General features: G+C 43.0%; 1 protein-coding gene across 1 annotated transcript in view; it reads right to left on the reverse strand.

Annotated features, from left to right (window-relative positions):
* Positions 1 to 18440, reverse strand: part of GAP43 (growth associated protein 43) — a 53677-nt gene that overhangs the window by 20916 nt on the left and 14321 nt on the right. Inside the window, exon 2 of the mRNA XM_010719351.4 lies at positions 2724 to 3345. Coding sequence (XP_010717653.1) covers positions 2724 to 3345 — 622 coding nt within the window. The remainder of the gene's footprint in view (positions 1 to 2723; positions 3346 to 18440) is intronic.

An 18440-nucleotide genomic window follows, 5' to 3' on the forward strand; every position in this document is an offset into this window, starting at 1 on the left:
GAACATGACTGCACAAAAGTAGCACGGTCGGCATGCCTCACGGTAGTAGCAGCCAAGCATGCTATGGCAACCAGCCAACCAATGACACTGGCGAGGAGCCAATTTGATTTATTTTTGGCAGCCTGAGACTGCATTCTACTACTGTGCCAGTCTTCGATCACAGAAACGATAAGAGATGACCTTTGAAAGCCAAGGGGACAACTTCTGGGAGAAGGGAACTGATGAAGCTGAAACAGGGTCTGTCCCCAGGCTAGCAGAGTGCAGGAGTGACAGATGTTTGGTAGCCCTCCCTCTTTCAAGAACAATCAACTAGTTCAGTCATGCCAGCAACCACCAGTGAATGGTATGTTTACTGGGTGAAGACTGGGAGAAAGGTTGAGACACAGTGCATGTCTTTAAGACTATGAAAGGTGTAAGTGCCAAGAGAGAGAAACAGAGAGTTTTAAAGAGATGAGAGGGAATAACAGAATGAAAATAAGTAAAAGAGAATTTAGGCATCCCTACATGAAATACTTTCTGTCTGTGGGATCTTTCATACTGTGATGATGCCCTTATGTGGAAGAGGCTGTGAAGAGAAAGCTGCTTCTTACTATTCTGGACATTGTGTTATAGAGCATGTTGCAGAGCGCAACCTAGCATCCTCAAAGAGATAGACAAGAAGGCCTATTTAATCTGTGTTTTTTTTTTTTCATTTCCTTCTTGCACTGCTCTGGGGGCATTTACCCAGCTGTTTGACTTTGTGACTAGAAGGCTGATGCCATCCTTTAATAGGAATTTAGAAAAAAAAAATCTATTTTCATTAACATTTTAAAGAGAATATCAGTTTAACTGTGGCCACACACCTTCCATGTTTGCTTTCTGCAAACATTTGTAAGCTTGAGTATTACTGCATGCATATTAAGTGAGTCTGAATAGATGCACATACTGGCCTTGAACAATCAAATAATCACTGAAAGCTCATTTTTAAACACATATTTGATTGTAGATTTTGTAACTTACTCCGTTGGCTAGTTATTTACATAAGCAGCAGTATCATGTGCAAATGTGTATTAAATTGTAATGTTCTCATTTCAAATGATGTTAAGGGCAACAAGACCGTGGGGAAGATATCTGCAAATGACTCAGAATACTGGGTGCAAAAAAAAACCCAAAAACATTATTTGATTACTGATCATTGAAAACAGGTAAAATTAAGCAAGTGAAATGTCTTAATGCTATGAATTGCCTATCTCTATCCATTACAGAGTATTACACAGAATAAAAATAGGATGTTAATTCAAAGCAGAATAACTGTTCTTATTTAGGAATAAGGCACTCCAAATCTTAACCAAAAGTTAATTTGCACTCATTATTCGGTGTACACAGGACTCCAAAACACTGATTTACTCTGTTCTGTTTTTACTAATGATGTTTATACCTTTGCTCGTGTATAAATACAATGCAAGTACAGTATGCAACATACCAAATTAGATTTCTCAAATCATATACCGTTTATTTTGCCACTTGACTCATCATTTAAAGTGAAAGACAGAAGGGATGGAGATCACAAAGAGCCAACATGGTTGAATGCAAATTCAAGATTTATCTCTAGAAATGCTTAAATGAAAGGAGGTAAAATAAGCATCCCTTTGCTGTTATGTACCTTCAGCTTAGAGTCACACTCCTCAAAGCAGTTCCCCTTGTCTGCACATTAAAACAGAATTATTTTGCGCAAGCTCTTCTCTGACTACTTATCTGTCCTTTTGGATAAGTACTTCCTTATCTTTCCACTTTGCTGAGTGGGTGCAGTCACCCGAAGCTCTGAGTTAGCTATGAAGCTTGGAAGCCTAACTGTAGAATTGGATTTATCATTTTGGAAGAGAAGTCATTCAAACAAATGGAATGAGGAAAAAACATCAGTGAGTGCAAGTCTGGATGAAGATGCTCTCTAACATTTACATAAGCCTGTTTATGAAAATCAAGGTGATACACTACATTTTTTTCCTCAACAAGCTATTGATAACAGTTGAGTGCCTCATGAACGTGGAGGCCAGTTATACTTTGCACTGCCTCTTGATCAAGTTTCATATGGTGCCTGCCTCTGATGTACTGTTTCTGTTATTTATGTTGCTTTTCTTTGATAATTTACAGAAAGTAAAGACCAAGAGCAAAAATGTCCTCAGGTCTTTGATGTGATTTCTACCTATCTCAGTATCATAATTCAGTAACAACTCTTCTTTATGGTTTGCAAACAATATGCTACTGTCAAAAATGTTCACTTTTGCCTCTCCAAACTTTTGACTTCTTCCCAGGGGAACTAGTTAAACAGACCTGCAGCTTGGTTAGGAGAAAGAATTGGAAAACACTTCCTAGACTGACTACTTGCATTCACCTCTCTCTCTCCAGTCCTCATTCATTGAGCTGTCAGGGCCTTTAATCTTTCCTTTCCTACCTGATCCTATTATCAGCTGACTGACGCTCTCTCGACACCATGCAGAAAAGGGCTAGATGGCACATCCACCTACCTAGAGAAACAAGAGCCTCAAGAGGAGATGCAGTTTTTCCAAAAGATGTTGGGAAGCAGAGGAGAGGATGTTAAGGAAGAGCATGCACATCCACCACCCACAAAACCTATCAACCTCTGATTCCTGTGATGGAATCAGAGGTCTCGGAGGCATCTGTATGAGAACAAGGCAGGCACCCATTTCTGGACAGGCCCACTCCCTACCGAGGCGCTCACTCACCTGTCTTCTCTTCGGTTTGGCTGCTCTCCACTGTCTCCATTTGGGGTTGCGCTGTTGCCTTGGCAGTAGCATCCTCTGCGGCAGGGGTGGTGGTGGCAGTGGTGTCAGCAGCAGGCACGTCGGCTTGTTTAGGCTCCTCTTTGTCTTGGGCTTCGTCAGCCTTCAAGGATGGCGAGTTATCAGTGGAAGCTTTAGTGGCACTTTCCGTCTCGGCGGCGGCAGCGGATTTTTCCTCCGAGGAGGCGGCAGGAGTAGCAGCCTGAGGGGCTGGCTGCTCTGAGCCTGTGTCAGCGGCTCCGTTTCCTTTTTTCTCCTCTGCTGGCGCGCTGCTGTCTTTGCTGCCCTCATCCAGCTGGGCACTGTCTGCGGCGCTGGCCTCTGTGGCAGCAGAAGCCTCACTCTCTTTGTTCTCGGCTGCTCCGCCAGCAGGGCCTTCATCCTTCTTGTCGGCGGCCTCAGACTCGGATGCAGGGGCATCTGCCTTCTTCTCTCCCTTGAGCTTTTTCCTTGTTATGTGTCCACGGAAGCTGGCCTGGATTTTGGTGGCTGCCTTATGAGCTTTATCTTCTGGTTTGATGCCATCTTGCTCAATCTTTTGGTCCCCGTCCTCATTTTTTTCAACCTTAGAAGAAGAACAAGGAAGGAGGGCAGAGGAGAAAACAGGGTAATACGGTTAGGTTGTGGTTGGACTTGATCTTTAAGGTCCTTTCCAATCTGAGCAATTCTATGATTAGGTAAGTTAAGACTACTCCAGACGCAGCCCAGACTCTTCTTTAACTGGGACATTCCAACCCTACCCTCCTGCTAACAGATGACAAGTTTGGAAGCAGCCATTCCATTTGGTATGGGTTTGAGGCCAGTGGCTCTGATTTCATCCTACGTCTGGGCAGACACAGGGGGTTGGCAAAAGGATTTTAAAGCACCCCATCATCTCTGCTAGAGATGCTAGAGCAACTTGCCTGCATGGAAAGGCTTGCACTAGCTGGACTGTCACTGCTGGCATGACTTATTTTCCCATCCATTTTGAAATCTTTCAGTTTTTTCCCCCAGTCATTTTCAAAACACTCTCCCACAGGAGTGTTCCACAGTCTGTCTAGATCCTCTTATGCCTTCAAATATTTGTTCCTTTTTAATGAAACTTTATTTCACAGGTATGTGACTAGCTACATCAAGTGTTTCACGCTTTATGGCTTTTTGACTCAGATTTGCCTGCAGAGACCATTACTGCCACCCGCCCTGCCACAGATGCGTGCTGTTACACACATACACATATCCTCCTCACAAATGGCCTGCCTGCAAGCACTCTGAGCCCTTTTTCTCTGCTCCCCACTCTTGGTTTCGTTGTAAAAATAATGGACAGATAGATATCAGTATTTCCAATTTCAGCAGATTATGACTATTTCTCTGACATGGGTAGAATACAGCTTTACAACAAAGAACAAGCATTCCTCCTGTTTTTGAGACTTAAGCCATGCATTAAAGACTTAAATGGGACCAAAACAGAGCCCATACTTCATGCTGGTCTGCTGCATACAGATAATGCTCAGTCTGTAAAATCCTACTGAATTTACAGGTCATACCATTCTTCACCCCAATAACTTTAGCTGCTCTTGGGCAAGTAACAGCTCAGCTGCATACTGATGAAAGGACACTGTTCTATTAATATTCCCATTGGGAAGCATTCAAAAGAGCTACTCAGAAGCAGAGGCACTGGCCTCTTTGCTGTCTGCGCCTGGTTTCCAATGCTGGCTCAGGTCACAAAAGAAAGAAAATGAGCTCGCTGAGAAAGATAGCAAGTGTTTATTTCTGCAAGGGAAGAAGAAACTATTCCTCAGGCCACTGCAACTGAGAGATGCCATCTGGGGAAAGGACCAGAACCAGAAGTTCATAAATACGCCCAAAAAGACCACAGCTGGAACAAACAAGGGAGGTGACACTGCTGTATCAACAGTAGAAACACTGCATGTGAAGAGGGTGACAGTGGACTGGCTACGGTCAGCAGTCACTGAGAAACAGACTATAAGGGATTGTTCCCACGCAGAATGAAAACATTGATGTGAGACAGATGGGCATGCACATGTGAACAAAGCAGTGCCAGCAGACCCAATATTTGGCCACCAGTAAGCAAGAAGTACTACCCACCACATCCTTCTGGGGCCACCAATGAGGACAAGGTCCCCTGTCCTGGTGTCCAAGCAGGATTGTTCCCCAGATAAACAGGGGTGAACTTCAGTAGAGATGGGGGCCAAGGAGCCAGCAGCCCCAAATGATCATGGAAGAGAGCTGCTCCACACAGCTGTGTAGGGTTGAGGATGGGTCTGAATGCACCAGCACAGCTAACGTTGCATTGTGACCCAGATGAGCTGAGCAGAATTCTGCACAAGATCACCTACCCTGTTCTTCAGGCAAGCCTTGCAGTTTGCACTAAGTCCTGTGTTGCTGTAGCAACATTACTACTAATGTGTAGACAAGTTGGTTTAAGAAGAGCTCGAATATATCTGTGTTATACTGAAGCCAGAGTAGCACAGACACAGACACAGATACACAGACGTAGATATTCCTTTCTAGCACCAAGTAACACATGCCCTAGCTTTGACATCACAAAAGTCTGTGATCAGTTTCAAACAGCAGCATGATTGGGAAACTGGAAAAATAACTACAAGATCCTAAAGATTCAGTACTATATGTCTGACTCCTGTCAAACCAATAGTGAACATGACAAAATTTCAGTCGTTGGACAAAAGGTGAAAACTATTGCTTGAATTGAAAAGAAAGATCTCTTGCCAATAGGACAGCTGTGATGAAATGTAGCCTTGCTGCATATCTTGGTGACAGCTTCCTCCAGAGCAGATCCCCTGTCACCAGAGCTATGCAGTTCTGTGAGAGCTTCTCTCCCTCCTGCTGCAGGATGGATTCTCCTGACAGGAGAGTTGTGATCAAGGTGCATGCAGGGCTTACTGGCCAACCACCCTTAACCTGACCAGGAGCTTTTCCTCTTCTGGAATGTCAGACTGGAACCTCATACCCGCAACTACTGTATTTCAGTGCTAAAAGCCTCACTGCTATTCCAATGACATCATTGTCCCCTTATACCAATTGGGATGACATCAGCTTGAGTCCCTGCCAGACTGCAAGGTTCACAATTGCAGAATGTATTTCCAACAAGGCACTTACAGCATCAATTCTGGTATAAAAGATAAGGAACATGAGGCTGGGTCAGAGATGGGTTTTAAGGTCATGAATAAAAACAGTGTTCTAATAGTTGGACTGTGTCAACTCAAATTGCTCTTAGTGGCCCTCAAGAATCCCGCTTCTATTCAGTTTTTCTCCAGTGCAGCATCCTAGGCATTTGAAATGACTTATTTTGAGGCTACTGGCCTGAAGCTACTTCTGGGATAGGACACGATATCCATCTAGTATGTATGTCATGTTGTGTAACAATGGGTTGGGTAAGAAGCAGATTGTTCGGAGGTAAACTTCTGTTCTCACAAAAAAATGAGGGCTCTTCATCTGTAGATTACGCACACAACAGATAAGGTTTAATTAAGGAAGCTGCTCAGAAATAACCTGTACACAATGAAACTCCTGGAAAGCAATTTGTCTTCCTTCGAAAGCTGAAAGGGTGAGTCAGCCTTGCCAGGATGTATTCAAAAGCATTGCAGTGGAAAACAAGAAATCTATCTGTCTTATCTATCCACCATGCATGTATGACATCTTGGTTGTAATACTGTGGTATTCTAGTAGAAAAGTGACAATTATTATTAGTGTTTGTACAGACTCAAGAGCCCCTAACCAAAAAAACAGGCTGGTAAGGAGAGTTTTCATGTATTATTATTCAGTCATGCACCCCCTTCATCTATAAATTTATGTATAAACTCATACTAATACTTAATATTGAAATATTCATGATGTTGTTAATGTGCATGGAACTTGAAAATACTACGGCTGGTTCATATATAGGGACATACAGAGCCAAACATGTCCTTTTTCATTTAGACCATCCCCACATACCCTCTGAAGTCAATGTACAAAGCTTTGCCTTCATGAAACATACTGGTAGGATTTATGTCTCTATCTGCACAGCCCACATCATCTTTCCAATCCTGGAAAGATGATCCTCTCACCATCTCAATCTGCTTGTCTGCCACACCTCCAGCTTTCTAGGACATTCCTTCCCAGGCAGACAGTTCTTGTAAGTGAGACTTTCCTTGCTGTCACATAGCTCAGAGTAGTAGATGAGAAATGAATGCTTAGGACATAGACAGGGTAGAGGTTAGTTTGTAGGTAATAAGAATGTGGAAATTTCATTGACCCAAGGCCCCAAGATTTCTAATCTCTGGCTACTTTTCTACCTTCCATCTCCAAAGCTTACAGAGGCATTAAAACATAACAAACAATGAAGAAAGCTGTTTTAACCTCCAAGACAACCTAAATGGAAAAGGGGAATATGTTACTCTCATTTTAAAAAACAAACAAAAAGAAAACAACCTTGTACTTAGTGAAAAGATATATGGACCTTAAGTAATTCAATTTTCATGATACCTGCACTAAGGTATATGTAGAAATCTTCAGTTGACTGGGTGAAACAGTGCTGAATCAGCTAATCATTGGTGGCATTTGTGGGGTGAATTATAGAATGGCTTGGGTTGGAAGGGACCTCCAAGCCCATCCAGTTCCAAGCCCCAAATGTGGGCAGGACTTTGACTCACCAGCTCGGGCTGCCCAGGGCCCCATCCAACCTGGCCTTAAACACCTGCAGGGATCAGACATCCACAACTTCTCTGGGCAGCCTTTTTCAGCACTTCACCATCCTCTAAGTAAAAAAATTTCTCCCAGGTATCTAAAGTAAATCTGTCCTCTTTTAGTTTAAAACTATTCATCCTTGTCTTATCACTATTTGCCTGTGTAAAAAGTCGGTCTACCTCTAGTTTGTAAGCTCTCTTTAAATACTGGAAGGCTGCAATGAGATCTCCCCTGGGGGAGTCTTCTCTTCCCTAGGCTGAACCGTCCAGCTCCCTCAGCCTTTCTTCATCAGCCCTCTGAGGAAGATACACTTCAGTCCACGATGCTCTAATCTTGACTACTGTACAACATATATTCAACTGACATCATTCAATTGATTTGCAATGAGATTTAGGCACCTGATTCTCACTGATTTCACAAGATTGAGTCACCTCAAAGCTTTTGTGGACCTGGTTCTGCATGACCTGATTTGTCTCAGATACAGCATTTAAGGAGCAGAGTGCATTAAAAAAAATACCATCTGTCTCCCCAGAAGGAGTGAAACATTGTCACATGAGAGAGGGAGAGAGAGAGAAAAGACTTTCACATCTTGTGAAGTGAGGAAGCAATTTAGCACAGAGAACATCTTTTTTTTTTAACCCAGTTAAATGGTGTGAAGACACCTGGATAGGGGATGGCATCTCTTAGCACAACCTGTCTGCAAGGCGAGGAAACAAACAGAGTTTCTTTTATTCCCGGGCTGGCAATGGTGATGGTAGCAAAACACCCCAGAAAGAGAAAAGGTTAGTTTGTGTCTCCAGAGGCTATGCAAGATGGTTCCCCAGCGTATAACCAGCAGGGCATCAGCTCTTCATACTTTATGCTCTTTAATACTCGAGCAATTATTGGGTTTCCATTATTTTCCCTATGAGATTCTCTCACACATGTAAAATTTCCCCTCTATTTCATGATACCTGAAATGGAACAGGCTTATGATAGTCAGGCAATAGATGGATGTTATACACTTGTGTATGGTGACTGAGAAGAGGGGTAGAAAATAACCTAAACTAGATCTATGTAAGTATTTTCAGTGTGCCTTCTCAATAAATCCACTTCCACTTTGGTGTCATCTACTACCTTGATCTCCCTGTAGTTCCAGTGTTTAAAGTGAGAAAGGCACCATAAATACCTACACTGCCTTTGCAGGCTGGGTCAGAGAAGGCAAAGCCTCGTACCTGAAGCTGATGCAAAGTGCCCAATGTCTAACACTCAGACTTTTTGGAGCAGAATGGCTTTGTGATGTCTGTGGGAAATAGCACTTGTGTGTGTGGGAAATACTACTTGGGTTTGCTGCTGTGGCCACAGAGAGCAAGATGCATTCACTCATCTTTCAGCTCCAAATGCCCAAACTACACTTTGGTGCTACAGCCCACCAAAATTATGCTTTTACAGTGTAATGTCAAGGATGTATGTTTACTCTGAGGGCTTATGTGTGTGAGGGTACCTGAGAACACAAGTTCTGTGTGGACTGTATTGAAGGTTCTGAGTGCTTGCCATAATCAGCATCTATGCTCTTGTTCTAGGTTGGATCCTGGCACATGCCATGCTACCAGTTGTGCCTTGTCTTCTTTTTGGAAGGAAATACCTGTGTTGCTCCAGAAGGAGCCAGCCAGCAGGTGTTCAGGACAAGGGACAAAACCTTTTAAAGTAACACCTTTACATGAAGCAGTAGCTTGTATCCTGCAGCTCTTACTCATCCCCTCTGTGGGAACACAGGTCTGCATCACGCTCTGCTGAAGGGAAGTGTCCCTGCTTCTCCCCCAACCCAAGCAAACTGCAGGCAGCGATACCACAAGTCCTTCCACTGCTGGTCTCTGGGGTTCACTTGACCCTTACTAGGTTGCACCAAGGAATTATGAGGCATTTTGTGCTGGCACTGATAGAGCATAAGCAACCAGTCTGAGGCCCTATTACTAGCTTCGCACACAATATTGCTCCCTGCTAATTTGCCCAGGGTTTTTGCAGCCAGTAGAATGACAGTGAAAGACTCAAGACCCAAGACCATCCAATCCCTAAACCTTCTTCTTAACCTGCTTGTTAGTCTTGCCAGTAAACTCTTCAAACTAAACACTCAATCTTGTGAAGAGAGAGAGTAGAGCATCAAGTAGCTCCCTCCCTGTTAATAAGCATGGGGCTGTATTTATTATTTTTACTATTATTATTTTAATTTGCATCATTGAAAATGGGGGCAATTACCATCTGAGAAAGCATTCACAGGTTTGTTAAAGTCAAACAAACATCTCAAGCAATTAAGGAAAGCAAAGAGCATATTAATTCCCCATGACTTGGGAATATGCTCAGAGGGTGGGCTCTGCCAATGCAGCAGTAAGCTCCCCTCCCAGCACAGCCCCAGGCCTTGCCACTGTCTGGTTGAGCAAGGAAGTTGCGGAGATGAAGCTCACAGTGAAAAGAAGGGGCTCTGCACAGGGCTGATCTGGTAAGGGAGAAGGCTAGGGCAGTGCAATGTCAGAGCTTGAGAGGGAGAGGGAGAAAGAAATGAGAGTGTAGGACTGGAAAGTACAAAAGAATTAAGCTGGGAGGAGAAAAGGAAAGGAGGAGAAGTAGTAAAACCTTGTCAGAACCAAGCCACTTCATTCAGCACAGACCACCCCCATCAGCCATGCTCACCTCATCAACCATGCTCACATCAACCGAGGCTTCAGTGAGGAAAACTCTTTGGCTATGCAATAGCCTCCCTTGCCTTCCCCACACTGCTCTACAGTAAACTGCTCTACAAGATGATGCTTCTATAAGACAGTGCATCCCCCACTGCTTTATACCTAGGATCTGCCCAAAGAAGAAAAGGTCTCTCTCCTCTTCAACTTCAGCTATTGATAGGGTGATAGTCTATACCTGCTTCCTGTGCCCACAGCCATGATGGGTGGCACAGGGGTGCTGCATCCTACTGGCAGACCCGAAGAAGTCACAACCAAGATTCTTGATCAGAATCTGGCAAAGACAGTCAATATTGCTTTTCTTACTGTTCATTATCCACCCAGTCAGATTTTTGTCTTTTGTTTTTCTAATCTCCCAAAAGTGAGTCTGAGCCATGGGATCACCTTCAGCCAACACCTTCGTGCTCCACAGGGAGCAGAGAACAACCTCTTTAATCATCAGAGCTACGTAGTTCCAGCAAAGCCCAAGCAACCAGACTTGCAGGTCTCCTACATAACTTGAAAAATGCTCTAAACCAGATCATTCTGAAGCATCTCTCAGAACTTTTTCAGCTTCTTTTTCAGATAGACCAATGCCACAACCTCCCTGCAGAGCTGAACAGTGCATATATCGTGACCTTGTATCCCCAAAGAGGAGGAATTCATAGCAAAGGCTGCTACCTATTGGTACAGATTCCATCTCCTTACAGGTGCAGCTTGTTTACTTGGCTTAAAGTTCTGAAGGGTTCAATGGCTCCTGGTGGCCCTACCTTTCCTAACCAGCCAGGATTAGCTCGCTGGCTCAGCTTCTTGCTCTGCAGTGTTGCCTAACCCTGCTCACACCAGCCCTAGTTCCACTAAGACTGCACTCAGCTTTGTATCTGGATGGCAGTGCTGAGTGCTGGCTCTGATTTGCATGGCACCTCCATTTATTGATTTGTGTTGTGGCTCTTCATGGTAATTTGGGATTTTCTTCATCCACACAGATGCATTTTTTTGTTTCTGGCTTGCCCCGGCCTTCCTCTCCACCCACCGTTACTTCAGTGGTACCATTGGTGCTCATGGTTGCTCCACAGGCTTTCTGCAATGAAGCAAATAGGGCTCTCACTACAGTATGCATATAGACTCACTACAAGTGGATAAGACATGGCCAGCTCTTATGGATCTGAATTTTGCCAACCAACAGCATGTCTTGGATACCAGAGACCTTAAAGGAAACCTTCTGTGAAATTATTCTTGGCCTACTTTTTTTTCTTTTCATTCCTTTTATGTGTTTAAAATATAAGCAGAAAAAGGAGGGAGATGTGTATCTCTTCTCTACTAACCCTCATCTTAATTGAAGTGAAGATGGAAAGAATAAAACTTACTCTTGAAATATCATAGAGGAGAATGGGTCCTTGGGCCCACTATAAGCTCTTAGATATTGCTGACACAGAAAAGTGTGAGAAGACCTGGACCTTATCTCTCTATTCCTCCTAGCCCAAAGTTTGTACAGCTCATTAAGAAACAGTTGCACTGAGATCTTATTGGAAATTCAAAGCCAAATGCAATGTTGGGTGGCTAAAGTGGGGTGTAATTCTATTGATTTCAATGTAATTTTCACCTGAGATAATATTTTTAAGTCCTTTGTAGTCCGCTACTCCAAACTGCTTGGGAAAGATGACATTGCAATGTTCCAAAAGGACTCTGATCCTAATTGAGTTAGCATTTGTAGTGCTGTGAGAGTCTCAAATGCATTGTGTTGTAGCAAGACAAAGTATTGTGCAATATTTAAGCTTTGCTCTTATCTATTCCCTTCTGTCAACGTAGGATAAGAACATCCTGAAAGGAGGAATGAGAGTCTGTCAGAACCTGAAAAGGCCTCCAGAGGGGACCTGTATGACACAGCTTCTTTCACTCAAGTATTTGGGCTTGACTGACTGAGACCGTGCACCATTTGTGTTACTTTAATGCTTTGCAGGGTGCATAAAGCTGAAGAATCAAACCTGTGATTGCAGCTGTCACTCCTGGTGGCAGAGCGCCCATGGCTTAATGCTGTCCTTACCCCTCTCCTGTCCTTCATGCAGGGTTGTCACCAGAGCACAGACAGGGCTTTGATGGGAACTTTCCTTTGGGGCCACAGGCAGAAAACGTGACACAGAGCAGCCTCAGGGCTTAATCACTTATTCTAGAGACTGGCACTGAGCTATGGGAAATGCACATGTGGCTTCAAGCCATTTTGTTTCCTACTTTGCTCCTCTACTGTACACAACTCTATTGAAAAAGGAAGAGGGGGAGGCAAGCCTGCAGTGCATGCTGAGATAGACCCTTTGTGGACACTGTTGAGTTAATGTTGTAAAGATCTCCAGCCAAAAGGAACATGTTGAATAGATGTTGGGAAAAAAGCCTAAGTGTTCGGATCTGCCTCTTATAAGGACTAATATGCCACAGACATATGTAAAAAGTCTCTCAGAGCTTTCCCTAAGCTTCCTGCTGTATATGAGCTCTGTCTTGCTCTCCTGGACATGCCATCATTAAGTAGATTTTATAAGAGAGCTTCAAATGGCTTTAAATATCTTGGCCCTAAAGTCTTCTGTTTTTGGTTTGTTTGAGAGTTTCTTCACTCAGGAAACATGGCAGTAGTCTCAACACAAGTGTGCATTGCAATGTGTTTTCTCCAGGAGTGCAGTCACTCTATCTGGTGATGCAGCCCAATGAACAGGCATACTGTCATCCAGACATCCCTGGAGCCCTCCCTGTACCTCCCTGTGCAGGATTTTACTCAACAGCCTGCTTGGCAGACCACGGGGGGACAAGAAGGCCCTTGGAGAGAATGAGATGATGGCTGGACAGGCAGAGTGCACAAAGCTCCTTCTACTTCTTTGTGTTCTACTGTGGATGTGTTATGAGAAGTGAGTTTTCATCATGATCAGAACTTGTGGTTTCTTCTCTCACAAGCCAGTGCAAAGTCAGGCAGAAAGCAATGGCATGCACGTGTAGATTGTCTAACATCAGGAACGTTTGTGTTTAGTCTTCCAGGAAGAGCCAGCACACATAGAGTGCTCAGCTTTGTCATAGAATGAAGAGCAAACAGAAAGCCCTGAAGGCCAGCTAGATGCAATCCAGGGTCCTCTCAGCTCTCTCTGTGCACTGCAGCAGGGCTGATTTTGTTCATATTTAACCAACTCTGTAAGATCAGCACCTCCTACCAGTATTCCTTCATTTCCCCCAAAAGATGATTCTCTGGGTTTCTCTGACAGCTTATTCATTCGGTAAACTAAAGAGTTACAAGTCTTAACCTCAATTCAGGGATCCTACTTTACTTACTTACTGAATTCACACTTGTTCTGATGAGAAATGACTAAAACATCACCCCAGCTTTAATGAATAACGAAACACTATACTCACGAAAATAATAATTAGCAATGTACTAAAAATACATGTGTGTGGATCAGACTACCAAAGGCAGTAAGAAAAGCTGCAGCCACTAACATAAATGGTGATGAAAATAGCTCAGCACTTTAGAAAAAAAGAAAAAAAGAAAGACTTCAGGGGAACTTAGGAATGGCTGAGTATCCTATAGATAGATAGCAATCCATGCAGACTGTTCAACGCAGTCCTAAGCCTGACTGCTCCATTTCCTGTCAGCCTTTTCCAAATGCCATTCAGCACATTTAGGAGTTTTCGGAGGATGTCAAAAGGTTGGATAGCTGAAGCTGGCTAGGACAAAGAAGATGGAGTGGAAGGAAGCCAGCCACTTTTCAGAGGTTCTTAGAGTTTTCATCCGGGCTCCTATTGTATTAACAGTGAGTTTCCAGATGAAGGGAGAGGTGCCTGCTGTGAGAAGAGCCAAATGCAGGAGGATTTATGATGATGACGATGGTAATTATTTCTATATCCTTGGGATATATCTCCCTTATGGTGCTAGGAAAGGAAGCAAAGAAGCAAGCAACAGAAGTCAAGACAATGAGAGTGTGCTGAATACAAGAAAGTTCACAGGCAGTACAGTGGTTTAAGAAGGAAAGACAATTGAGATACTGTAGGGACCAGCTTGCTTTCTTAGAGCACCATCTAAAAGACAGTCTTTTTGCAGAAAGACTCAATTTCTGCTTCTTTGGGAAATCACAGGACAAAGCTGGCTCTTGTGAGTCCAATTTGTTTATTCATCAACAGTAACATTTAGTCCTTCGCAAGACACGCTACTGGAATTAGGCAAATTGCAGGTCTGCTCAAATGAAGCAAAAATTATGGTATGCAAAGATTACGTTCTATGTTATGTGGAGGTTACATCAGTAATTATATTCCACTTTTCAGATGAACTGTTGGCTTAGCCATGAAAATAGTAATGAATCCCATATATACTATTACAGTGAATGGTTACTGTATCAGATATTTTAGCCTTGAAATCTGCTTGTTTTGTTATTTGTGGGTTGCTGTTTGGATTTTGTTCATTTGAACCTTTTATTTCATTCCTCTTCAGTAAGAAAGAGGAAATTATCATTGGAGTATCACAAACTGCATGTCACAAACACACACATATATATATAAATAGAGGAATACATCAATAATATGGGAGCAATCTACTGCCTGAATTCAGTCAACATAACCTATTCACTAAATCCTGCTGAAATAAAATCAGAAATGAAGCACAGACACAGAATATTTCCAAACAGAATAAATTCCACAAGGGTTTTTTGAGCCCCTCAAGAAACAACAAGTTCCAAATGCATGAATGCTTTCTGTACTCTTCCAAACTAGTCTCTAACTCAGGGTTTCACGATCTGACTAATCGTTAGTAATACCTAACAGCATTGAATGTAGATGTGAAGACCCTGTTGGGGCTTTCAGATACTTAACATCTTTATTTCAGTGTAATGCAAAGGACAACAGTTTCCACCTGTTTCTTGCTTTAGGTGCAGAAACTTTTACTTCAAAGCCTCAAGAAAATATAACGCATCCTCCTCTCTCCTCAGCAAGATGCTTTCCAGATTGCACTTTACAGACATTAATAAATTGCTGACATTTTAGTACACATTTATATGCTTTAGATCTAGTGGGTCAGTATAAACTTGATTCAATGAAGAATTAAAGGGTCAGGTCTTAAGGAACCAGCGGTGGGCTTTTCACAAATGCCTCCTTGCCTTAATCCTGCTAAAACCAGTGAGAATTAAGCACCAAGGCTCTTCGAAAAACCTCCTGGGCTCTTGCCTATATAAATCTAATTTGTCAGGACAGTTGTGTAAATTACCCAATGCCATCTTGCTACTGTTGGAAAGCAGCACAGTAAATATCTGCTGAAAGATTGCAAAGTAAAACAAAGGAGCTTAAAGAAGACAACGCTTGAGAGGGAATTCTGGCTATTTGAAGCTCAGGAAACTCAGGGGCATAAAAGAATTACAGTAAAATCTTGGTCCCGATTTTTGCAGTCAGAAGGTGGAAAGTGAAAATGCAGGAGGCAGACAAACTCCTACAGCCCTGCTCTACCTTTGCAGAAGTCTTCTGTTAGCCTGGCCCAGGGCAACTCCTCGTTGCATGTCCCTCACCTTTGATTAGCTGGCTTTAGATGCTTTGAGTCTGATTCAGAGCAGTGCTGAGCACTCAGAACTGCAGCTGAGATCAAAGGGAAATGTTTTCAGATATGTGCAACAAAAAATAAAAGCTAGTAGTAAGAGTCACGTCTTTTCTCAGAACTGGCACCTGAAATTAGGGAATCCTGTTGACCAAACTCTCTCTTTGTGCCTCAGTTGTCCATCTGCAAAAACAGAATAAAATATTCAGTTATCCCACATAGGTGTCACAAAGATTAACTAAGTAATGTCAGGGAAGTTCACAGAATCACAAGGCAGACCAGGAGAAAATTAGTATTTCTGATTTCAGAGCAGAATCTGAAGAGTATTTATTGAATATAGCTGTGGGGTCACATGCTGACTTATTATGAGTGAACAAAATATTGAATAACTGCTCATTAAGTGAGTGCTGTCCATTCTGTGACCTGAATGTGGCAGAAATCCCTGGATAGAAAAATAAGATGTACTCCTGCTATTAGATGTGTATTAAAATACATACACAAGAGGAGACCGTTCTGAGTTTGCACAGGCAACTACACTTCCAGTACTTAACTTAGCAGCCTTAATAACTGTCTTTTAACACAGTTTCTCTGTGATCTTTTTCACACGTACACTAGCTCACATTGCATCTAAAATCTAAATATATTTCCGCTCCTAATAATGCAGGATAGTTCCATTTCTACCCTGATTTCACCTTCTAAAATGCAGTGAACTGCATCATGAGAGTTCAAACCTCCTGGCCAACAAAAACACCTGCCAATGTTTGGGCAGGTTCTAGACTCGATCAGTTTGGAGAAGAGAAGGCACTAGGGACACTTCACTGCAGCCTTCCAGTATTTGAGGCAAGCTTATAAGCAGGAGAAGGAACAACTTTCTACAGTGATAGGACAAGGGGGAATGGCTTTAAACTAAAAGAAGAGATATTTAGATTAGATATTGGAAAGATTCTTTATCCAGTGGGTGGTGAGTCTCTGGAAAAAGTCACCTGGAAGAGCTGTGGGTGCCCCATCCCTGGAGATACTCAAGGACAGGTTGGATGGTGCCATGGGCAGCCTGAGCTGGTGGGTCAAAGTCATGCCCACACTGGGGGCTTGGAACTGGATGGGCTTTGAGGTCCCTTCCAACCCAAGCCATTCAATAATTCACCCCACAGCTGGTGGGTGGCAGACCTGCCCACAGTAGGAGGGTTGGAGCTTAATGATCTTCAAGGTCCTTTCCAACTCAAGCTGTTCTATAATTGTTATTCAATTTTTCTATGTTCAAGAGATGCCAGACCCATAGCAGGTACCAGGAATGAGGTGAGGGATTTTCAGCAAGTGACTTAGGAGGAATTTTTCCACTCAGAGGGTGGTGACACACTGGAACAGGTTGCCCAAGGAGGTTGTGGATGCCCCATCCCTGGAGGCATTCCAGGCAGCCTGATCTGGTGGTTGGCGGCCCTGCATATAGCAGGGGGGTTGAAACTAGACGGTCTTTGCAGACCTTTTCAAGCCGTTCTGTGATTTTATAAGACCACGAGACTGTCCTCCTGTATGGGAATCCCTATTAAAAAGTAGCCCAGCAAAGTGTGCTGTCAGTAATCTGACATATCTCCATAGTAGGAGTCACACTTCAATTTCTCAATATCTGTGTGTGGCTTAGAAGCCACAGGTTGGCCATAGTCAAATTAAGAAAGGCAGAATTATCAGTGGAAAATGAGATATTTTTCTTAGCAAAAAAATAAATTAATGGAAAGTAAGTCTTAACTGGCAATTTAATGAATGCACAATTACTACATCAGGGAAAAGCCCCCTAAGATTTCACTATTTAATATGTACAAAAAGCTACTGAATAGAGAATTACTTTGTTCAAAGAATCAGTTATATCCTTGCCTAGTTTCCAGCAACTCAGTGGCTACCCTGCAGTATCAGAACTGGAACAGCAAAGGTGCTGCAGGGCAAGAGCACAGGATGCTGATAAAAGTGGAACAATGGAATGGCAGAAATCCTGCTCAGCATTTTTCTCTGCTCTGTATAACTGAGTGCTATTTCACTGCCACTGGCAGCAAACTGACCTCCTGTTCACACTGCAGTACTTGAAAATCGCATTTTTTAGAAACTGTGCCCATCTCCAATTGTGATTCATTTCTCCAGGCATTTCTGCGATGTTCAGAGTTTTCACAAATAGATTTCCAAACAGCACAGTTGCTCTGTACTCCAAAGAGGTACTCAGCATACTCTGCTGTTTGCTGCACTTGACAGCAGGAAAAGCTTAGAGGCAAGTACCCAAGAGAGAAGTTGTAACATTACAGGTTGGAGACATCAGTATCAATGCAACCACGCTGTGTGAGGCTGAGATGCAATGAATTATATGTGAAAGGTAGAGCTGGATGGGCTGGATATGAGGAGGCAGAGCAATGAGAAACATGTTTTCCTTTCTGTGGGACTGGGTCATAACCACAGAAGAAAAAGAGAAAAAACCAGACCAATCTGGGATCAATCACTGTACTTGGCAAAACAGGAAGGCTAACCTCAGTGTGGGAAGGCCCATTCAGTTGTAGAACATTTCTGTGCTGTGGCAGTGGATATGCTTTGGTGACCAAAAAAGGAGCCGGAGTTGCTCCAGGATGAAATCCCATCTGATCTGAAAGAAGTGAGAACTACAAAATTCCCACCACCTCATAAATGCTAACACAAGACCTGCATTTTCATTACCTCTGGCAAGCATGCATCTAGTTTTGCCAGATACACTTTGCA

The sequence above is a fragment of the Meleagris gallopavo genome, chromosome 1, assembly GCF_905368555.1.
Source record: "Meleagris gallopavo chromosome 1, MGAL_WU_HG_1.1, whole genome shotgun sequence".
NCBI classification, from domain to species: Eukaryota; Metazoa; Chordata; class Aves; order Galliformes; family Phasianidae; genus Meleagris; species Meleagris gallopavo.